At 36.4% G+C, this 24,930-nt stretch overlaps 1 protein-coding gene across 4 annotated transcripts in view; it reads right to left on the minus strand.

The window, feature by feature from the left end:
* Positions 1 to 24,930, minus strand: part of KHDRBS3 (KH RNA binding domain containing, signal transduction associated 3) — a 97,446-nt gene that overhangs the window by 54,473 nt on the left and 18,043 nt on the right. For all 4 annotated transcript variants that reach the window (XR_008575929.1, XM_054817253.1, XM_054817250.1 and 1 more), the window contains exons 2-3: positions 15,277 to 15,395; positions 4,745 to 4,861 (exon numbers count right to left, since the gene is read on the minus strand). Coding sequence is in view for 3 of the 4 variants with exons in the window: in XM_054817253.1 (XP_054673228.1) it covers positions 4,745 to 4,861; positions 15,277 to 15,395 (236 nt within the window). In the remaining variant the exon portion in view is untranslated. The remainder of the gene's footprint in view (positions 1 to 4,744; positions 4,862 to 15,276; positions 15,396 to 24,930) is intronic.

Below are 24,930 nucleotides of genomic sequence, written 5' to 3' on the forward strand. Positions count from 1 at the left end.
TATTTATCAAAATATATGCTCATAGTACTGTCCATTTTCATCTTTACTACACCATCTTTGATTTAGGTTGTAAGTTTCTTTAGGTACTACCCAATCTCTTTTTAATGTTATCTTAATGAAATTTGGCTTCCGTTATATTCTTAATACTGTTCAGAATACTCAAGTTGAAAGGCCTGTACCAGTGTCACACTATTGATAATACAGGAATAATCGATTGGGGCAGAAGGCTTTATTGAACAATTATTTCTTCAGATTTGGAATAAAAGCAATCTTGCCATGCAGTAAAGTAGTCCTGAAATGGACCTTTTTACTTCTTCACTCTCTCATAGACACATGCAAGCCTGGATAGTCTAGCAGAAGCTATCTCCACACTGAGCAATGACTCATGAAAAGCCAAGGCTAAAGTGACAGCACAGCTTGAAAAAAACAGGCAAACAAAAGAATTACTGAATTTAGATACTGCATATCAGAAGTAGATGAATTTTTTCTCCAGATGGCGACAAGAGAAATTGAAATAGAAACTCTAGACTGATTCTGGAACTCAAGTTTTCAATGAGTAAGGAAGATACAGTGAAAATACTTTCCTGAATGTGCTCTTTTTAAACTCAAGTCTTATTATTTAAGTGAATTTAAAGTGAGACAGCACCCTGTTTTTCCCATTTTATATCTTTCCCTAGAAAACTTGCAGAAGGTAATTGTGTTGCTATATTTTGTCAACCTTTCATATCACTTAGCTGTCTTCCACAAGTCTTTGAAGTTCTCTTAAAGCTAAATTAAGTAGCTAGAAATTTGGCTTAGCCAGTCTATAGAGCTTACTGCCACTCTTCTTCAGGAAGAGGTAATAATCATACATTTACAACTGGTGAGGTAACATGTACTAACATGTAACTGTTTAGAAACATCTGATGATCTGATCCAGAGCCTCCACCAATTAGTTCATCCCAGAATCTGATCACCAACATGCAATACATGCTATCTCACTTCTAGTGACAGCAGTAAAAGATGCTGCAATTAACTTTAGAGACAATAGATGAGATCCTCAGCTGTTTTGCAATGCAGAGGAGTACTCTTACACTGAAGCCAAATTTGCATCAGTTGAAAATTATTTAATCTGTGACAATGTAATTCTAAAGATCTTTCTACCCGTAACAAAAATTCTAACTGAAGTGCTCCAAAACTGAAATTTTCCAGAAGTTTTTTAATTACAGTTTATGCCTTTGAACATCAGCATCTTCTATCACATATGCACTTCTGAAAACAACGTTTGCTCTAACTTGCTGATCACCAGAATACAATACTGTTCAGGAGTTTCCACTTTCATCTGACCCTTAAACCAGAAGTCAATGAGAATTGCAAGAAAATCCCACATAATTGCAACTATACTTTTTAGTCAATTCCTTCCATCCTGCAAGACAAAATATTAGGCTAGAAACTTGTGGTTTGGTCAGATAACCCATTGGAAAATAGGCAGCAGCAACCATGCTTGAACAGCTATGATAGACAAGTAATGCTTGGAGTCAGAGGCAGTAGAAAGGCAGTTTATCTCCCATCTGTCTTTCTAGGCTGGCATGTCACCTTGGTTCACCATCTATCTTCTCTACAAGGCAGCAATGAAATTGCTTGTTTTGGCACCTGGATTACTGGCAAATAGAAGAAGTAATGTACTCGATTTACCTATTATTCTCCTACAGGAGGAACTCAGGCTTCTGTCCACATTTGAAATATTCTATCAAACAGGGCAAGAGTGATGTACTTTATTTGTCAATACCACACTAAAGTCTCAACTAGATTTTCCAAGTAATGCAAAACCAGTCAGACCTGAAAATTTGCCAGCCTTTCTGACAAGCTTGACACCAAGTAATTCAATCCTGGGTTTCTCTTCAGCACAGACTACCTTTTCATACAGCAAGAACTGCATAATTAAGGTTCTCTTATTTGCTAGTTCTCTGGACAGTATAATGAAGTAGTTTCAAAACACTGGTTAAGAAAGTATAGAAATCAAGGCAAAAAGTAAATTGTTAGTGAGATATGGCTGAAAATTAGTACATGGATAATCTACATGAATCTAGAAAAAAAAGTCGTATGTTCTCTTGTTTAAGTTCTCCACATAGAGAGTCTCTGGCATGCTGAGCAATGTCCCCAAAGAACTCAGGATAAGCACAGCCTGGTTTAGGTTATTAGCTGATAGAACCCCTTGTCGCACCAGTACTTTCTTGCACTTATTCTGCAGGTTCAATTGAGTACTGGAATCAGCATTATTAATGGTTTGCTTTAGGTCTGAATGATGCTTTCTGAAGGACCATTTCAAATAGGTACATACAAGCCATTCCATCTGTATTATTCTTAAGTATCAAACCAGGTCTCCTCTGTTGTCACTTAAAAACACAACCAGACCCACAGTGACAGGAATCTTACTGTTTCTGAACTCAAAGATTATGTTGAAGTTTTCTACAAACAATAGCTCAAACAACTTAGTCAATTTAAAAAAGTTACTTCAGTAGTTTTGGCTAGCATCTCAATCAAGAAAAAGCCAAATAAAAATTTGAATAACTACTTGATTAAAGGAAACAAGAAAAGTTAAAAAGATTCAAATAGAAACTTTTAAGACTCTTTCCCAGGATTCTGAGACTCAAGTTAGGATCTGAACTTTTTACCTTGAGCTTCTGGTTTTAATAAAACATACTTTTTTATACTGCAGAGCTATTAGGAAAACTCAGGAGCCTTCCTACTCCATGACACATAATTTGATATAGAAACATGTAATGCAGTAACAGAAGAATGTCAGTTTGACACATTCCACAATAACTGATAAAGTTCAGAGTGTTATTTAGAACAATTTGGAGACTGTCATACTGGCTTAGAGCAATTTCAGTTTATGTCCTTGTTTTTCCTGATTGAACTGTCATATTTCCTCTTAAGTTTTTAGCAATGTAGTTTTTCATGACTAATTATTTAACACTTAAATCTTAAGGCACATTATCTTTATTATGTATTACATTAACAGCTCCCATTCAAAAGTCCCTCTCATCTTCAAGCCTTTATTATAGGATGATGTACTTGTATAAGTGTAAATTATATTTACATAAAAAATATTTTCAAGAAGGAATTAAAAGGAAGTGTTATCTCAAGCTGCAGAGAACAAATTTATGGGCTCTAATCAAGTTCTTGATAAATACTCTATAAATCACATGACATTTACATTTTGCTGATAGAGGGCTGGCTACTGAATTTCCTAAACTATATATTTTTCAGCACACTTCTCTAAGTCACTCTTCCATACACACATCATTATCAGTCTATAGCACACACTATTTTTTAAAGTTTCAGATTACATAATCACAGAAGGATTTCACTGGAGGCCGATAAAGCATGTTATGCTACAGGCAAGAAATATGTTTAGTGTTTTAATTTGTACCTGCCCTGGTTTCAGCTGAGAGGGTTAATTTTCTTCATAGTAGCTAGTATGGGGCTGTGTTTTGGATCTGTGCTGAAAACAGTGTTGGTAATCCAGGGATGTTTTCATTACATAGAGATGTTTTAGTTACTGCTGAGCAGTGCTTACACAGAGCCAAGGCCTTTTCTGCTCCTCACACCACCCCACCAGTGAGTAGGCTGGGGGTGCACAAGGAGTTGGGGGGGACACAGCTGGGACAGCTGACCCCAGCTGACCAAAGGGATATTCCATACCATGTGATGTCATGCTCAGCACAAGGGGTTTGGGGAAGAGTGGGGAAGGGCAGAGCAGCAGTGTTCTGAGTGATGGCATTTGTCTTCCCAAATCACCATTAGGCATGATGGAGCCCTGCTTTCCTGGAGATGGCTGAACACCTGCCTGCCCATGGGACATGAACGAATTCCTTGTCTTGCTTTGCTTGTGTGCACAGCTTTTGCTTTACCTGCTAAACTGTTTTTATCTCAACCCACAACTTCTCACTTTCACTCTTCTGATTCTCTCTTCATCCTGCTGGGGGAAAATAGGGGTGCTGTGTGGTGCTTAGCTGCCAGCTGGGGTAAGCCACAACAGTATCATTAGGAATTCTCCAATTAAAAAATGCAGCTTACCAGACAGGTGACATCTCCTCACTGATGTACACTTGTCTGCTACAAATTTAGGCAGAGATTTCATTTAGTAAAGAGTGAAACTGATTAGCACAAACACTTATCAAGCTAAAGGTTTCTTCTGCTGTCTACTTTGGGTTTTGTAATGGATAAATCCACTATAACCAAATACTTCCCATAAACAATTGCAGTCTCTCAATTGCTTAAGCTGTATAAGACATCCTCAGAGCTGTGAAATTTTTTCTGGTTGTATTTTACTTCAACAGCTGTTTTTCCCTTTGTCTAGAAATGTTAAATTTAAAAGTGTTATTTTATGTGAAAATGTTTGTTTCAATCTATCTAGAAGTCAGGTTCCTTCAAAAGTGAGAACGCTGTCATGGTCACTTGGATAATACTCATTACAAGCCACACAAGATCAATCTAGAATACATCACTGGTAATGCTCCACTTATACCCCCAAGGACCATAGTTTGGTGGGGGCCTAAGTACAACTCCTGTTAGCCTGTAAACAGTGAGAGCAGATTCCTTCAACAAAATATGCTCCATCTGAAGCTAACCAATACAATGATAACTTAAGCTTTTTATTTGCTCCAATTTGCCATGAGGTTTGTTCACCTCCCCAAAAACTTTAGGAAAGTTACAAAATTCAGGTATCAAACACTCCACTAACATACTCAGGTCTTACCTTTGTCTTGTCCCTCATAGAACCTTTTCCCAAAATAGACATTTTTGTCAGTGTTTCTTCCTGTAAGCGCTTTAGAGAATTGCCACGTGGACCCAAAAGTTTTCCCACAAAGTTGAACTGTAAGAAAACAGAAAACCATTAAGCTCATTGGACTTCTAAGCATAAATCAACAAGCAAAATGAAATATTTTTCTGATCAACTTTTTGTTTAGGTGCAAATGAGTATTACATCAGAAATTACACAGTCAATTAGGACAGTTAACAGCATGCCAGTGTCTCCACCAGGTGCCAACAGAAACAGAAGTATTGAACTGAAATAGTATAAAGAACTTTGTTTATCCTATTCAACACTGAGAACAGATGTGCTCAAACTGCAATTCCATTTGTCAACAATTGTTACCAGGTACATAACCATAAAAACAAAGCTGGCAGCAATCTCACAATACAATACCAACCAAGCTCTTAAAAATATCTTAGTCTTATCCTCCCTTGAAGATTTATCAAGTAACACAACAACCCATACAATACACCCTACACTAAAGCACAGAAACAAACAAGGAATTAAATCCAGAGAACTTAAGCATATAAATTCAGTCCCAAACCAGAATCACTCAAGATCTTCTCAACTGCCACTCAACCCCCATTATCACTGAAGTTCAAAGCCAGTTGGGATTCATAACCATAGCATTACACCATTGAGATAATCAGGGAGAAGTGGTGAGCCACAAAAAAAAGGAAGACAAGGAAAGCCTAACCATTTCCATTTGCAGACAACACCAAAACATACAGCTGGTGCTTCAGAGGGAAAGCAGGCTAAAGGAAACATGTATAAAAACATTCATAAAAGGAAAACAAAAAGGAGACTCTGCTTATTGTCATTTCAAGGACACAAAATTGTACTTGGAGCCAGGATGTGTGGAAGTTCTCATGAGCACTGCTTTGTCGGACATATACTTCCAGCCACACATACTGGGAGAAAAGCAGTGTACGTTCAGCAGTCCACTCATATCACCACATTGTGTTTGGAAGGCATATGAGATTTGAAGGACACCTACAGAAAAGACTTGAGGATTCACTTAAAGTACGCAGACAGCTATTTAAGCTGAGAACAAAATTCACAAAAAAGAGCTGATAAATATAAGCTACACTTCAAAGTTTGTATACAATGTTGCAAATACTTTCAGGAAGTAACAATTGATTCCTGTATTGGATTTACATGACAAGGTTTTGGTAGCAGGGGGATACAGGGGTGGAGCTGCCCCCATGTCAGACAGAGCCAGCTCCAAAAGAGGCCCACTGTTGGCCAAAGCTGAGGCCATCAGTGACACTGGTAGCACCTCTGATCAAATATTTAAGGGTAAAAATTTCTGTGACAATGCTGTGAGGGAGGAGTGAAAAAATTGAAACAGCCCTGCAGACACTAAGGTCAGTGAAGGAGGCTTTATGAAGTTTATGAAACAGTTTGTAAGTTCTTTGACTGTTCCTTTTACTGTCATTAAGGGGCCAAGGTGGGCTTCTTTGATCTCCCTGGAAGAATTTGAAAACAGGGTAGTAGCAGCTCAAACAAAACCCTTTGTTGCTACACAGGAAGTGCTGATGGAAACAAGGCCCAGCTGCAGTCACCATGCAATGCAGGAAACCTACAGTTCCAGTGCATCTACTTCACTTTAGACAAAAATGCAAGAATTACAAGCCTAAATACAAAAATATAATTTTATTCTCCTTAGTCCTTGCAAGCTGAATTCCCAATGCAAACCTGAATTAGAACCAAGATACAATTGCTTATGGATAACTACAGTCTACAGAAACTATTAGTTTTAAGGCCCTATATGAACTAGTCTTCTCTGAAATTATCAAGCCAAATCTCAAGAAATCCTCAGGCAATTTAAGGTTTTTTTATTAGATATATTCCATTTTTCCTCTTCTAGGTCCTAAGATACAGTCAAAGAAAACATTTGTCAGAAATAGGTTTCCCAGGAAAACAGTGGAAGTCTCCTTTGCTGAGAATATTCAGGAATTTGGGCCACTGATGAGGCCCTGTGTAATCTAATTTACAGCCATGATTTCAACAGGAGGTTGAAACAGATGGTCTCTAAAGGTCTCTTCTAACTTGGACTTCTGATTTTATTATTACTGAATGCTTTCCTTGCAGTTGTACAATCTCAAATAATTCATAACAAGTCTCAACATCCAGAAGTCAATAATCCCTTGTCAGTATCCTTAAATAAAGGATCATTACTTATGAACAGGGAGTTCAGAGTCAAGCTCAAATGAAAGCTTTCATGTAGTGGAATACTACATCAATTTTTCAAGCATTATTTAACATTACTTATGTTTACTTTAAAATAGCCTTGTAAGTTATTAGGAACAAAAATAAACACTGCATACATTTAAAAGATTTTTCATTTACAGTGAAGTATGCTGAAATTATTTCAGAATGTTGAGTACTTACAGTCTGATATAGTCTAAATTTCTAGCAGTAATCTTAGTTAAAATATTCAGATGAAATTTTACCCAGAATTTTTGACTGAAATTTAGGAGTAGGAAAGCATTTAACTACACAATGCATGGTTCTGAGTATCATTTCCTAACTGGAACAAACAGCTACCTGAATTAAAACACAAACTACAAATCATAACGAACCGAAGTGCATATCTGCAACAAAAGTGAAATCCACTTTGTATTAGTAAAAGTAACTAGGCTTCGGAGCTCAGAGAGGACTTGGCTGTTCCAAAGCACAACTGTTTATTCCAGCTGTATTGTTTATTTTAAAGCCAAATAGTTTAATATGTTCTGTATATCTAAAACTTGACCTACAAAACTAATACCACCAAAAGATCTCTAGCATTGAAGCTAGAAATCATGGTAGCTATACAAGTAGCTGCACAGATGACGTGTTCTAGTCAACACATTTAATGACATGAAAATGTATTAGCTGTATCCTGAGATGCACTGAACTATTCTTTCCTGCACACTGAGGCTCCAAATATTAGATTTGACAAGTCTGAAGCATGAGAAACCTGTGCTACAAGTCTGAAATCCTGCTGATTTGAAAGCCCATACTTCTAGATCTAGCTTGAAGACAAACAGTGAAGGTTACAATGCCTTACAATGCAGTCCCAAAGCCTTTTTGCTCCACTGTAACAAAGCTAAAAACCTTTGGAACATTTCTGTTGATTATTCCATGAATAAAACTTATATTGAATGAATCCTTTCAGTAGTAAAAATATTATTTACTTTCAAAAGGTACTGATTTTCTTCAAACTATTGGTTTATTTCCCTTTTGCATCAAATTGGAAACATCTGATCAGCAAAAGTTTGAGTGTTTATCTCTGAAATACCTCAAAAAGATATCAACCATGAAGCTACTATCATTAATTATACACTTTATCCCCAGTAATCAAGGAGTAGCAGGACTCAAACCTAAAAGTACAAAACTGCCACAGTAAGACACAAGTTTTCATTACAAACTTAAATACAGCTTATCTGCTGGCAAATCAAAACCAAATAAGCCTGGCAGATCCAAGCTAGCTCTTACACACACCTCACATTCCTAGAGTTCATTTGCCCAAGAGCACAAAACCAAAAACCAAGTTCAGGTCTGGTACTGAACATAAGCTTAAAGCATCTGAATTAGAGGCACTGGTAGTAACAAAAAGACATCTGAGCAGCTCCATGTAAGTCAGATCAGTCATTCACTAGTTCTGGCTCAGACATGCCAAACTCCCCTCTTCACTCACCCTTCTCCCCAGTACAGCACAATCATATCCAAACTGCCATAAATACCCCAAATCGTCCTCAAATTCAGCAGCTTCAGCTTAACATTGTATTAAAGCACTCACACTGCTTTCCGGCACAAGCTGGTCTGAAAGCTATTGCCGTATTCAGTTCTACATGATAGCTGAACTCTGAAGAGCCAGCCATCAACATTATTCTAAACTGCATGAATCACCTACGTTAAATCAAGGATTGTCTATACATTAAGACAACTTCTGATGTCTTTGGTAAGAATCAGGATCTTATGGATGAGTGTATATAAAATAGAAGATGAAGTCCCCAACTCAAAGTTGCTTCTAGACCAGCTCTGAAGGATAGGCCAAATATGGTACCTCAAACAAAATTACAGCAAAACATTTAAGGCATCTTTGCAAAAACAGTATAAAAATTCAGATTAACAGACCTGAAAGGAAACAATTGAAGATGGGGAAAAATTGTTACGCCAACTACACTTCAAGCCAAATAACACTCCAGTTGTGATAAATGATACATTCTGTAGTCTTATATCATTGCAAAGTAGCACCAGATATACATTCATTTGAGCAAAAGGATGCAAGATTTAAGAGGTGTTATTCCCAAAAACCCCTGATCACTGAAAACCCATCTTCCTATATCTACACCTCTGGTTTACTTTGAGTAAAGATACACCATGAAGTACAATAGCTTCTCAAATTTATCAGATGTGGGATTCTATACCTTGGCCATGGTGTCTACTAGCCCACAAATATTGGTTAACTATACTGAAAGCATGCATTTGTTTCCCTTTTCCAGATTACCTTCAAGTGCTGTATAACAGAAAACCTCCAATTGAAAATACATTTTAATAGAAAAAATCAATCCCAATAGAAACAGAAAAAATTAATCAGGTTTTTGCTTGAAAATTATTTCCTCTCTAGATATTCATAAACCTTCATTTTAAGAAGCATTTTTGTAGATATAGTACAATGGAGATTATGGACATCGCTGTTTAACACCCATTTCTTCAGAATCCCCAAGTCAGAATGAATGTAACAGTTATCTAGATATTTATTTCTTTATCAGATCACTGCTTGAAACTATTCCTTGAAAACAGTTCTGGAGAAAACACAGCTAAAGAATATACAAGCATGACATTCTGTTCATAAGCATTTGATCTACTATATGAATTCCAGCAAAAGGAATTAATGCCCATGTTACAGCATTTTTAAATGTATATATTACATAAAGGAGGATATAATAGAAAACGTAATCCTTGTTTATCCCCATCAAGACAAGTCTGCTGGGAACAGTTCATCCAGCTTAAAATATTAGTGAAAGTATAAACACTTGACCAAATGCTTTCCTGTAAAGCTCTAAGCAAGCCATTGTCATTTAAAGCCATAGAAAACTTTCTTGGCATATTAATTTTCTGCAATGGTTCCTCTGTGATAGGGTCACTAGAAAAAATAAAAATAAATTAAGATTTAGAGCACTTTTCCCTACAATGACCAGAAACCAGGAAAATTTCAAGATTTTTCTTACTCATTTCAAGAAAATTTAGCTCTCTATAGAAAGCTAGTATTTTGAGCATCTACATTGTACCACAAATTACTCCCTCCTTCACCCAACACAGTAGTACATCTTTAAACATTTATTAACAAAAAAAATTGGTCAATTACTATAAAGTTACTCAAAAGTTATCCCTGGTATTTGATGCTTGTTCTTCCATGTCACTTATTATACAGCCACATTCTCATTTCTACACTAAGAAATCCTTAGAGCTATTATAAAAAATTGTTTTCTAATTAATCATGTGATTAAAATATTAATCCTTCTATGACTTTACATAATAACTGCAGATATATTGTATATGACAATTATATTTTAAAATAGCTCAACAAGTAAAAATATCTAAAAGACTTAGAGATACCAGTTTAAGTCAGTAACTTTTAAGAATTAAATATTTAAAGTATCACTTCAGGGAACAACAAACCGTTTCTTATCTACTTCTGAGATTCACGCAGTATTTAAGTATAGTTCCATGAGCAATTTTTAAAACAGTGGCCTGTCACAAAATGGAAATAATTGTTCCCATAGTTTTGATCCATCTCATGGAAAGCCATCATCATTCCATTTATGATCCATGGGAGCTATTTATTCTCTGAATTCAGAACACAAGCTCACTAAACTGTCAAAGCAAAATCAGATACCTGAGACTAAACTACTTCACAATGCATATTCATTAAATGCATGGGAGGGGATAACACCCTCCTGCCTCATACATACATATTTAAGCTACAAAATACCTTCCACACATGCTGGCATTTCATAGCAGCATTAGTATAGATCCAGAGAATCCCTTCACCAAGACAACCACATCATGACCTTCCATGGCCAGCTCACTTTTTCTGCTTTTATCTCTAAGTCTGTGCAAGTTTGAAGATTATTTTCAAGCATGAAATGCAACACAAGTACAGGTTTAAGGGTCACATTCACATTTGACCTGGAGTCAGTTGAGGTATTCAGCTGATCACATAGCAAGGTGTATTAAATCACCTTGAACTCCATTGCCTAAGCTGACAAGATCTCATTCCATTAACTGCAGTATAGACATCCAGCATCCACATGGACTCCTACCTATAGGTAACTCGATTTAGAACTGAATGCTACCTCAAAAAGTTGACCCTTTTCCTACAAGGTTGCAGAAAAGCCCTAACCTCTCTAATTCTTGCTTTTAGCATGTGTCCGAGTTACAACAGGATTGCAGACAGCATTGCCAAAGCATATTCAAGCCTCACCTAAATACCTCAGATTTCCATATCGCAGCAATTCAGACTTCTCAGAGGGATCTGTAGAGCTGGACCAACCTGAAAATTCATAACAAGATTGTACACAATTGTATTTTGAAAAGACTTGACTGGACCTGCAATCTGTAGTAGAGTTTCCACAAGGTTTTGTCTTACCAAGACTGTCATCACATTCAAGACATTATTGCTTTTTAAATGTGTACAGGAGTCTAAAGAACACAAATTAAGTTAATTCAAATGCACAACCAGCCTCAAGTAGAAACTGAACATAATTCCTGGCACTATCTTAAATTATTTCAGAAAGCAGACAAAATTCAGGCTGTCTTGATTATTCTATCACTTATCAAGGTCCAGACAAAAAACCATTTAGGCCAACTAGCTCTAGCATGAGCTATTAGGCCTGTTAACACTGACAAGGTTTAAGCAAGACAAGAGGTCCCAGCTAAAGGATATAAATGCGTAGCACCACAGAAGCAACCAAGAGCAGTTAGGTAGGAGGCAAGTTAAGCACATCACCACAGATGCCAACTGTTTGTGCACTAAACAGAAGACCAGAAACTCTTAAGGCTTTTTCGTGGAGAGCAAAGATGCCCAAAAAAGTAAAATACCCATTTTCAATCTGCAGTCTACCAAATTCTTTTCCAACAGAAACCCAGCTGCTCTGAACTTCAGCTGAATAGCTCTCTGCTGCAGTTAACCTGTCACCCTCCAGGGCTGTCAGAGGTAACAAGGCTGAATTTGCACAGGACCCAACTATGAGCCCATGAGAATATATCTAAGACAGGTAATGCGAGCAGGCATTGCAATGCCAGGCTGATCGGATCAGAGCTAGGACTGCCTGACCCGTGTTGAGGCTATTATGATTTATTCAAGGAGTCAGAGTTAGGGAGAAGTTTTAAAGAGGGAAAGGACAATGAAATACTTAAAGGAAACTTAGTGAACCATGTGTCAGGTCCAGTAAGCTGTTTGAATGGGGTAGTGCACTGGTGGGCTGTTTTGGTCCAGAGACCACATTTATTAAAAAATTACAATTGATATTTCATTAATCCTATCTATATATCTAAAGAGCAGAGACATCTTTGCTTGCCAGAGTCATCACTGGCAAATATAAACAGAATACTTTCTGCTAGAAAAATCACTTACATTTGTAGTTAGTTTCATTTTCAGATATTAAACCCTTTTAAGGACTTGACTTTAGTAACTTGTTTTTTCAATCCTGTTTAAAAGCAGGATCATTTATTTGGGGAAGCAGTATTTATTCATAAAGTTGAAACAAACTTTGGTTTTCCTTACCACTTTCTGGATACCCAAGTTTGTCAGATTCAACCCAAACTGGTACCCAATGCTAACTTGACAGATTTATCAATTATTGTAGTGATTTGGTCAGCTTCAAACAGCAGATTCTCAATTCACTAACACCAAAAAGACTGTAGCTCCTGAAAGACTGGAAGTATCTTTTTGCTGAAGATCAGCAATATAACCACATTGGTGTGGACTGCAGACACAGAAACAGATGCCTGCTTGCTAGAACTGCTCTAAATTCAATATTTAGATGAAGAGCTTCTTGCACAGATTTCATCCATATTAAGACTTAAGTTTCATTCTTCTGAATCATTTGTCAATCCTCATCAGTAGGAAGGAGAAAATTGCTCTTAAGTCAGAACCAAATCTTTTAACCATTTTTGAGGAACTGTCACCTGGTAATCTTCTACAAATGACACATTTACACTAATACTAACACCTCTTGTAGGCAAAATGGTCTAGGAAACTGCATACATGCACAGAAGAGCATAGAGGGATAAAGCATTTATAAAGCATGAAATGATGCTTCATGTAAGCATCACATAATACTTTCTGCTTAAGTTCTACAGAATCTGAATACAGCTCAGTGATACCAAGATGACTGGCATAATTCCTTATTTACCCCAAAAGACTTGGAAGAGCATCCCTAATTTTTGAGCCCTCCTCTGAACACACCTAACAGGAAGATTAGCCTTCAGAGCAAACATTAGGATCCAAACTGACTTTGTTCCCCTGCATACAGGCATTCAAAACTCACATCACTCACTGCAGACTACAGTATTCCAGGATAAGGCTCTCAGTTTGCCATGTTGAAGCTATGTCACTTCATACAGTGTATTTAAATTTATTAGTTAGAACTAGATGATCTTTAAGGTCCCTTCCAACCCAAACCATTCTACGATTCTATGAAACTGCAGTGACTGCTTGTGCTTTAGGGTGGGTGTTTTTCAAAGATCTAGAGTACCTGTGATAAGTCTGACTTCATACTCACCTCCCAGACTATTCTTATACAGTGAGAAATTTAATGCCTTTTGACTATCCAGAATTTTTAATGAGTAAGCTTTAAACTAAATATCCATCTATAATAAAATGCAATTTTCTGAAAATTGAACCCCCTATATTGGGGTAAAAATATTCTTAAATAGAAAATACCTAGGATTTTATTCACTCTGGCAGAAGGGAAGTTTGTGCAAGTAGAGATATTATTCTGCTTTTCTGTGGAGAAAGTCCTAGTGGAGACAGGAACTCACATGGCATGTTTATTTTACACAACAGTTGTACTCTGTGCTCCCTGGAACCTAGTGGTCTAAACAGAGACATACAGGATTACATCAAAGTTCTATCTGGATATAAATTCAGGTTTCTTTCCATAGCATATACCAAATTTTAATACAGCTCAAAGTTTGTCTCCATGGACCAGAACTACTGAGCACACAGCAGAGCATACCTGCCCATTCACCAGAGGGCAAGGGCTTTCCTACTAGCTATTCTAAATAAGAATTTCAGTGTTTAGTCCTTTAATGAAAGTTGACACTACGTAAAGAAGCAGAAGCATCTTTCTAAAGGCCCTGTTTTCCCTCTTAATATCCATTTTGCCTGTTTTTCCCTTGAGTTCAAGTATCAACATCTGTAAGAAAAACATCCTGATTACAAACACGGACCATGTAAACTTCCCCTATATTTTACCCTCCCATCTTTACGTTTCTCTATGTTTGTACATTGCTCTTCCCAATGATAAAGATGACTTAAGCCAGGGTTCCAAAGAGGTGCCCACATATAAGTGGTATACAATCCTGAATTCACCGAAGCAGTACTTCATGAAACTTTGAACAGCAGTAAAGCAATCCCTGCAAGTTACCCAGCACAGTGTGAGGAAAACACTGACAGTGTGGAAAAATATTTAAAGAAGTCTTCCTGAAGAAATAGAGGAAAGAAGAAAGGAAATCTTTTCTTCCATGAGTAGAAACAGAAACAGTCTTGAAATTTCTAATAGGAAGAAAAAGCCATTTCAAGTGAAAAAAATGCTAATTTGATTCTCATAATATTAGCCTTAAAATTTAAAGGGAACCAAAGGAATAAAGTTCCACAGCCTATTGAATGTTGAATAAATGCTTCCAGGTAGCAATATTTTAGTGCAGGATAATACTTGGCAGTAAAGAAGTGTTAAGAATTAATGGTGGTCAAGGATATTAACAAAACAGTCCCTGCCCCTCCAGAATATACTGCATAATTTAGGAGTGTAGCTATAACTAATTCAAGACTAACAATGGTTGAACTAACAATGGTTGAAACTTAAGAGGATGAGAAGGAAAAATTTACACAGCAAGTTTCCTTTAATGGAACATTTTAAGCTGCACTTCTCTATCTACAATAAGAAAGTTTCAAAGCCTGGCAACAGAGTAAATTTAAATATATTCCATTTCTCTTGCTGTTCTGAAGAGAAGGATCCTGCTATCCTGAAAATACAATTGATTTATCATTTGTTCTCAACATACTATTGTTTGTGACAAGCACTACTTTCCTGCACATTTATTCCAACAAAAACTACTCCTACCTTAGAACTTCCACAGAACAGGCTGCAGAACAGAGATGATTAATAGTTTTAAGTATAACAGTTAAACTAGTTAAGGTATTAGTGGAATATCTTTCATAAGCACTTATATTTATCAAGTATGAAGATTGAGCTTACCTTAGGGAATTGTTTTACCGGAATCAAAACTTTTTGTCCCAGCTTCATATTTTTATTGATGACTACATCAATATACTTTTCTTCTTCCTTCCCTTCCCCTTTTTGGAATTTTTCAATTTCTGTTGAAGGAAAAAAGTTAGTTATTTTCTCAGTTTAACATAATCTAAAAGCTGAGAATCTTCAAAGTCAGCATAAATTATAACCTTTAAAACTAATACTATATTGCATAATACAACATATTGTGTAATTAATACTTACAATTAGTTACATAAGCCAATAGGATAACCACATTTTGCTTGTTCAGTCTATTTTAATATTTATGTTCATATCAGCACCATGAATTAGCATTGCAAGCATTTTAAATGCTAACTTAACTTAATGCTTAAGATACATTTTACAACTCAAGCAGTAAAAATTCTTAGATAACTTTATTCGCTTTTAAATTTGAAAACTTAGAGCATAATTTAATACTTGACTATTTTATTCCTCTATACTATAAACAAAGTATGGAGTTTTAATGGTGGTTGTCTACAGTGCACTTATGAGCAAATGTCAAATCAATCTTTCAAAATTTTAGGAATGTAATTGAGGCCCATAGATCACCTAAAAATCTGATATTAGTGTTATATCAATGACAACACAAAAACTCAGGCTGCATGACTACTCAGTCTAGAGAATTATAATCAAGAATCAGTTCTGTATGTAATTCTCTCCAAATATTGACCCTCCAGTGTGCTAATGAAAAATAGCAGATTTAGCTTCATTGGTGGGGAAACTTGAACATAAAAGGAGACTAAAAATGAAGCACTGCTTGAACCCTTTGCTGGACTGGAGTCCAGCATGTTGTGAGTTGCTGTGTTAAACATGTTAGCACAGGACATTCCAAAATCCAATCAATTTCAGAAGCACAACAGTAGGTTCTACGGACATCTAGCATTTGTCCGCCCAAATCTTCAAATATCTTGTTAGCTTTTCACAAAACTCTTCTACTCTATTTAACCTGCAGAAATTAGTGAAATTTATCAATACCTTGAAGTTTCTGTAGTGGAAATGTGATGTTATGTCAACAGAAGACAGTAACAAAAATTTGAGTGCAAAGAAACTCAAAAATGTAGAAGAAAGTATCCCTGAAATGCACTTTAAAAGTCAACTTAGTCAGAAGGAGTAGTAAAGCAACACATTTGTTACTACTGAAAAAATCCATGCATGATTACAGCTTTGTTTAATACCAGTCCATTCCCATTTACCACAAAAATGATGATGCTAACATCTTTCCCAAATAACTGAAACTCCAGTGTTATGCAAGTTTTTGCCTTAGTAGCACAGAACAGGAAATACAATTGCATTTATTCAAGCTAGTGTTCAGTGACTGAAGAACTAAGCAAGCCAAACTAGCCTCAGACTACCTAAAGGCTTCTGAAACAACATCCTTTCAAATCTTCTTGGCAAGTCCCTAGGAAGTTTGATTCATATGGATTCTAGTAATGTAAACAATCTTGAGTCCTAGTCTGTACAGCAATCTTCCTCTAAAGTGTCATTTAAGTTGCAGCATGCTCAGAAAAAACTTCAAATCCCTCAGCCCACAAGCTGATAACTACTCAGGAACATATTTTAACAGCTGAATCCAAGTAAAAGTGAAATTCAGATGTTTTTAGACACCACTTCATGGACTAGAGAAGTATGGGTAATTAAGTCATCCAAAGTGCCACTGAAATTCATTTCCAGATGAAATTAAGACTGAAATTTTATAGGTCATGATGTTCCCACTCAAAGCAGGTGACTGGTATTTTTTAGAAGTCAGTTTCTGAATATCACATTGAGACAGAGAAGTGTAGTACTATCACAGCCACCCAGATACAAATAAACTACTTTTAACACCCCTGATTCCTGATATAACAAAGGCAGTTATGATACAGCTCTTTGGTTTCTCTTGGAAAACTAGATACTTAGAGGTTTGTACATTTTATGAGTAAAACCAGAAACATGACACTGATTTTTAAGGCTGCTGTTGGTATACACTATTACTAGTATAAATACACAAAGCTGTGATCAGAAGTATGCTGTTCAGCAACATTTTATACCAAGACATACCAAATATTAATTTATTAAAATATATCCACTTTGTTATTACTGAAGCAAATGCAGTTACAACAAAATTTAATGATTTCAGTTAGTATTGACTTTAAATGTTAGGACTAGAATTTGTTCAGAAAATCAGAAGTGCACAGTTCAACTCTATTCAAGATTAAAAATTAATGCACTGTACTGTAGTATTTGAGAATAGATCAGTGAAGACTCCTGGTAATTAGACTGATACAAGTAAAGGACTTTGTTCTGAAATAATCTAAACTACAAAATAAAAGTACCTTTAACAAAGCCCACTATATTTTTATGAACTGGTAAAGCCAAAAATTTGATTTCTCCTGTTGAGTCATACACTACTGTACACAACTACATACACCGCAATCCCCTTGCCCACCTGAAAATTGCATTTCATAAAAATTCCATTTCTGAAGTAATAAGGAATTCCAAATTAGAATGACAATTTTATGAATAAAAAGTAGTTTGAAGACCTTCTTAGAAACTGCCAAGAAATAAACCTGAAAGTGAGTTTTGTTTCAGGAACATTGATGTCTCACAAGGACTTGTCAAGGTTAAAGTGTATTTGAAGAGTTAAGAGCAGAGTTCTAACAACATTGCAGTAACATTCCTCAGATGAGCCAGCTGCATAAATTTCTTAGAAGATCAATACACTTGTTTGCATTTCCTAAGTATTTTAGCTTACGTAAGTTATTTCAATTCAGTATTTGACGAATTTAACTGCAACTTGATTAATGCTGGATATACTCATCATTCTACAGTATTTTGATTTACTTAACACAAAAAACATTAAAGAGTCATAAAAAGAATATTTCCTTCTTGTTCTAATAATCACTCAACTTAAAGTGGCCAAAGTAAATATTAAAACAAATCTGTTCATTACTCTGAACATCGGTTTTCCTACTCTACATGACTACATACTTTTTATTGACCATTTTAAGAACAATCATTTTTATTCTTTAACTTTCATTGTCTATTCAACTTTCCATTTGCTTCAAGAAGCTACTGAAACCTCTAGAGGACTGCCAATCAAGCTGCAAAATGGATCCCAATTTCTACCATTTGTTTTAAAGTCAAATGGCCTGGTTTTCTTCTAATAAACAGCCATAGCCCATTGCCATAGCACTATGAAATAAAAGAATTTTTCCTAATATGGTCCAAAGTTAATCAAACTGACTTAAGGCTTTATGCATATTCACTGCTATAAGGCTTTGGTTTTGAATGAAAAAAGCCACTGAATTACTGAAAATTTATCTTACATTGAAGCCACATTTTCTCATTTTTCTGGTTTTTTTTGTCACTTCTTTGCATTTAAATCCAAGATGAATATGAAATAAAGTTAAGCATTAGAACTTAAGCATCCATATTTTCACAGCTCATTCAACATCTATCACATACATCAAGCTTTAGGTAATTAGGGAAAAATCATGCCAGATCACACAGAAAATCCAATCAGATTTTCAAGGTCAAATGGATAGTAAGATTTGCCTTTTCCTAATCCTTAGATTACATTCTGTACTCCTTAGCTATATGAAGCAATGACATCTCCTAGATCACAAATAGTAAATAAACATGTGATTAAAGCTTCCCATAATGCTAGAGATTAAAATCTCATGTTCTCAAACTAAGGATGAAGCTAATGCAACAGTCCAGGATTTTAACTGGATGAAGTAATAACTGCATGGATTTTTTTCTTTACATTTAATCATAGCAGAGAGATTTAAGCAATGATTACTCCTCAGTTAATTCAAATAGCATTGCTAGATACATCAGATAATGACAAAGTAGAATTGTTTCACATTAATCTTTAGGTAAAATTAATCTTCCTGTGGCATAACTACAAGCCAGGATTCCAGCTCCCTCTAAGCCAATATAAATACTTGTGTTTGATGCAGAACAAAGTGATGTTCTGTATTTGTCTGTAGTAAATCAATATAATCAATGTAAGATCAAATGTCACTCAAAGTTTATTGCATTTGTCCTTAATACAGTGTTTCCAAAACACAAGATCAGGAGAAACAGGAACCAGGTAGATTTGTCTGCAAATCCTTAAGAAACATTCTACTATTTTTCTTTAGATTCAGAAGTCTTATCAGACACCCTGCAAAATCCAAAAAAATTCATACTATTTTTTTCCACTTCAAATGGAAGAACAAGTGAAGAATCCAAGAATTCTTTAGATTTAGGACATCCAAATGATCACAGCTTTAGAAAACATAAGGTGTTGCAATTTCACTAGAAATAGTTTCCACATTCATTTTCAAAATGAAAATATTGTAATAACATTACCCTTCATAAATACTCCTAAACAATGCCTGAGTGAAATACACTGGAGTGATTTTGGAAATTACTAACACTATACAACAGCAATATATTTTGCTTTATTTGGACAATTCCAATTTTATTAGCTTGTAGCTAAGAAACAAACATCAACATTTGGACCAAGTCAACCAAACAAATTTGTTACACAACTACTGAAGGATGCCCAACAATAGCACTTCTCAGTTCATTCTCAAGACTTCAGAGATGTCTTAGAAAAAAACACCAACACACCATCTTCAGCTGATAAAGCTCTTAAGTCAAATTGAAGGCTGTGGAAGTATTATACTTTCCTTGTCTTTTAACTTCTTGAAAAGACTTTCTGCTATTGACCATTGCTGGAGATACAACACTGAGGTAGATGGGTATCTGGTCTGACAGTATGATTCATTATGGTTTCACATTAGAAAAAATCCAAGTGATGGTACCACAAAACCCAGACTTTGGCTCATTAGTTTGCTTCCAGAGGAAGAGGGGGACTCCAAGGCAGTTGTAGAAAACTTTCACAGCAAAAATAGTTTTTTCTGAATGGAGGAAAAAACATGGACAATATTGGTTCAGTTTCCTGAAACTTTCTACAATCCTTGCAGCTCAGGAAGGATCAGTAGTACTTCTGAAATAGTCTTTTGGATTAAAACATTACTTTACAGAATACTGGAGAATTTTTACACATGGTATACTGTTTATTTGAAACTTTTCATTGTGGCAAATCCGTACTTGTATCTCAGAAGGTACATTTTAAGGACACTTTTCTGAAAACACTGGCAATTAGAACTTTTGCACAGAAGCTAAATCACAGAAAATCTGCTATGCTGGATGTTGTTTTAATGCTCACAGTCCTTCCATGACTTGTTCTGGTAAATCCAAAGTGCAGTAATCTAAGATGATGAGACCAACAATAGTTCTAATTTTGATGACATTGACAAGAGCTTAATCTCATTACCATAGCAAAATGGTCTCAACTGTGCTTCAGATTATACATCTCTTACACTGGACTCCTTTATCATTAACCACCATTACTGGAGTGATTAAATTGTGTGAAACAGTACCTCTCCAACAAATATTTCTTGTCTTTTCAGACAAAAAATAGTACCGCACAAAATGAACTTAAACTAAAATCACCACACTACAACTCGAATACATTTCGAAAGGCTTTCTGAAATAAACTCCACATTTCCTGAAGGCAGACTCTAAAAGACCTACTACTCACTGTCCCTGTCCTCTTGATCAGTATGAAGTTGGATGACTCAACTTTTGCACTAAGCAGAAGAGGTAAGTTTAGCCTCAAAGCAGTTTCTCTGTGTATATATATTCACAAAGGATGCAGAATTCCTCAGTTTGAGTTGTATGCAGCACCCCAATATCCCAGAACAATTGAGAGCAGCAACTGAACATTGTCTGATGTAAATATTTTCCACCCACAAGATTTCTCCAAAGCAAATACTGCTTAGTGTCTCTTCAGAAAAAGTCAAACTGGAGAACTAAAGTAATCAAGCAAAACAAAAATAGCCTTAAAAATTTAAAAATAAGGGGGTTAAATATATGTGGAATGGTTATATCTAGATCCATCCAGAATGAGTCTCTCAAATCAAAAAAGCAGTAACATTTTCAATTTTTAATGCAGCTGCTCTATTACTGCATCCATCCCCATACTTCTACGAAGTTCAGAAAACTCCACCTAGCCTCCTCAGCCATCATTTTGATACATTAAAAAAGCCTTTTTAAATCACAAATTTAGCCTCCACAGTAGGTTCTAGTTCTGAACTAGCATTAGTAACACATTAAGAGTAGGAACATAAACTGTGCATAAGAAACATAAGAATTTGTTTCAACAAATGCAATTATTACAATAGTTGAATTCAGAATAACTGTCTTTTATATGCCACCTTAATTTCGTAGCAGCAACTGACAATGAATCTAATTTGAATTTACAATAAAATGAGTGGTTCATGCTAGACTGATGTCTACAACATTCAGCATACTCAAATTAATAATAATATCCCTGTTGAAGGACTTCAACCAATCTTTATTTAAATTGCATTCACAGGCATTGTAAGTTCTATTTTACAGTTTAAGTATTACTGTCTGCACTGATCTGAAAATACATTTCAGTCACCAATATGACAAATATTTTGAATAGGCCTTTTTATTTAAGCAATTCAAAGCTAATTGAACACCTATTACCTTCACTTCAAAAATGACTCCACTAAAATCTGTTCAGACTGATTAATATTAGCAATAAAGTAGAAAGTGCCACAGTAGAAACTGTCAAAAGTAACACTAAGATGTTAACAGATGTTCAGTCAGTCTTGCTCAAGAAAAAACAAGATGTAAACACAGGCTTCAGTCTTGTATACCCACCCTACTCCACTGAAAATTACTATTTATCTCACTGTGAAGAGAGTTTCTGAACTTACAACAAAGTGTTACGATTTCCTATGATTTACCTACTGTTGACAGCTTTCTCCAAACATGAAGATTTCTACATTAGCAAGGTCAGGAATCTACTAGTTACAAGAATTTCAGCATATTTGTTTGATAACTTCAAACCAAAACATTCCAAAGGCAACATATATATGTGGAAAAACAATACCCAATGTCCTACACTCAAGTACTTCAAACCTGGATGCTACATCCTATCAAGACAAAAATACTTGACTGCCATATTCCTCCCTGCTTCAGGAACACCTAATCTTGCTGCCTAAATATTGACAAGAGCACTGGCTTTTCTCCTGCTTAGAGCAGGAGACTAGACCTTCAGAGGTTTCTTAAAGCCTCAGGCACTTTATAATCCTTCCTATAATAAAGTGTCTGAAGAGGGACTCTTACTGTCTTGTTTTTAATCTACCATATCTACTGCACAATAGCCTGCAGTAATACCCTTCAGATTCACAGCTTGGTAGGGGTTGGAAAGCCCCTGCTAGAGCAGGATCACTTAGAGCATGATGCACAGGATGGCATCCAGGCAGGTTTTGAGTATCTCCACAGAAGACTCCACAACCTCTGTGGGCAGCCTGTTCCAGTGCTCTGTCACCCTCAAAATGACAAAGTTTTTCCTCATGTTCAGATGGAACTTCCTGTGTTCCAGTTTGTGCCCATTGCCCTTTGTCCTGTCACTGGGTACCATTGAGAAGAGTGTGGCCCCCTCCTCTTGACATCCGTCCTTTAGATATTTGTAAGCATTGATAAGATTCCCCCTCAGTCTTCTCTTCTCCAGGCTAAACAGATCCAGCTCTCTCAGCCTTTCCTCATAAGAGATACTCAAGTCCCTGAATCATCTCTATAGCCTCCCACTGGACTCTCTCCAGTAGTTCCCTGTCTTTCTTAAACTGGACACAGTACTCCAGATGCAGCCTCACCAGGGTAGAGGGGGAAGATAACCTCCCTCAACCTGCTGGCCATGCTCTTCTTAATGCACCCCAGGATACCATTGGCCTTCTCAGGCACAAGGGCACATTGCTGGCTCATGGAAAGCTCGCTGTCCACTAGGACTCCCAGGTCTTTCTCCACAGCACTGCTTCCCAGCAGGTCAACCCCTAACCTGTACTGGGTGCTTGGGGTTGTTCTTCCCTAGGTGCAGGACCCTACACTTGCCCTTATTGAATTTCATTAGGTTCCTCTCTGCCCAGCTCTCTAGTCTGTCCAGGTCTCATTGAATGGCAGTGCAGCCTTCTGGTGTGTCAGCCACTCCTCCCAGCTTAGTATCCCCAGCAAATCTGCTGAGGGTACGCTCTGTCCCCTCATCCAGGTCATTGATGAATATGTTGAATAAGACTGGACCCAGTACTGACCCCTGAGGCACACCACTAGATGCAGGACTCCAACTAGACTCTGCACCACTTATCACATTCCCTTCCTGCAAGTAATTTTTTGTGCTTCCATATGACAGCACAAGTAGCCCACAAGCCTCAAAGGGAAAGCTCTGGAAGCCCTCTATACTATTTAGATAGTACAGTACGAACAAAGTGGAGGAGTTAGTATTGAGTGATCTTTTTTTAGAAGACATTTCTTATGGAGTTTTAAACATCAGCCTAAAGTAGTTCCCTCAAACAAGCAGTATGTGCAAACATGACAGTTGGCACTATAGATGTAAGCTACTTTGGATGCAGGTTTCAAATGTAAAGCCATGACTTGTTATTTCTTAAGGGGATCCAACATACAGATCATCTTAAACTACTTGGGGCATAGGGTTTAGACAAAATGAAGTTAATGTTTTGTATCAAGAGCCCTTACAAAAAGCTGTTCCATCTTTTTCATTTATATGTATGAACATGATCAGGTAGCCCTTAAACAAGATTTAACTTGTCATCTTGGTGAGTCATCAAGAAAGGTCTAGATCCTTTCTTCCTTATTATGTACATAGCACAAACTTTCTGTGATTCTTTTGACAACTTCCACAAGAGCAGCATTTCAGATCTCATTTGAAAAATGAATAACACCTGCAGCTCTTAATATGCCTGTATCACATTTTAAGCTATTGCCAAGTTGAAACACTAGCCATAACACATCTAGTTATTGAACCATAAAGCAGACACACTTGAGCACTATTAAAGACCACACTTAGAGCTTTTTAGGGCACTGGCAAAGACAAAGAGTCTAAGAAGTTGCTGACAGATTCAATAAAACCACATTTAATACTGGAAGATATCTATACTACCAAAACACATCTTAGTGGGGTATCTTCCATCCCCTATTTTGTATAACTGATAGTTACACAAATAAGCACACAACTGTTTACTTAGCCTTATGCAAGATTTATGTAGCCATCAGCAAGATAGAGCAGTGTAATCTTCCCCTACTTCTCAAAATTCTTTTAGCAACTCTAGAGTTTGGCCAGCACTCTTCATCCCAACTAACAGAAGCCCAGGGTACAGCCTCACACTCTGGCAATTCTTAATTTATTAGAATTTATCAATAGGATATGACATTTCTAAAACAATTCACACCTATAAGTCACAATTTACTTTAAGTCATCACTGAACCAGAAATTTCAGGAAACATCCACAAGCACTGAGGGAGCTGCTGACATCAGGCCACTGTTTATCATAGAATCATTTAGGTTGGAAAATACCTTTAAGATCATCAAGTCCAACCATTAACCTAGCACTGCCACATCCAACCACTAAACTACATATACATATCTTAAAAAATACCTCCAAGGATGGTCACCCAACCACTTCCCTAGGAAGCCTGTTCCACTGACCAATAACCCTTTTGGTAAAGAAGCTTCTCCTA

This window comes from Grus americana, chromosome 2 (genome assembly GCF_028858705.1).
Source record: "Grus americana isolate bGruAme1 chromosome 2, bGruAme1.mat, whole genome shotgun sequence".
In the NCBI taxonomy this organism is placed as follows: Eukaryota; Metazoa; Chordata; class Aves; order Gruiformes; family Gruidae; genus Grus; species Grus americana.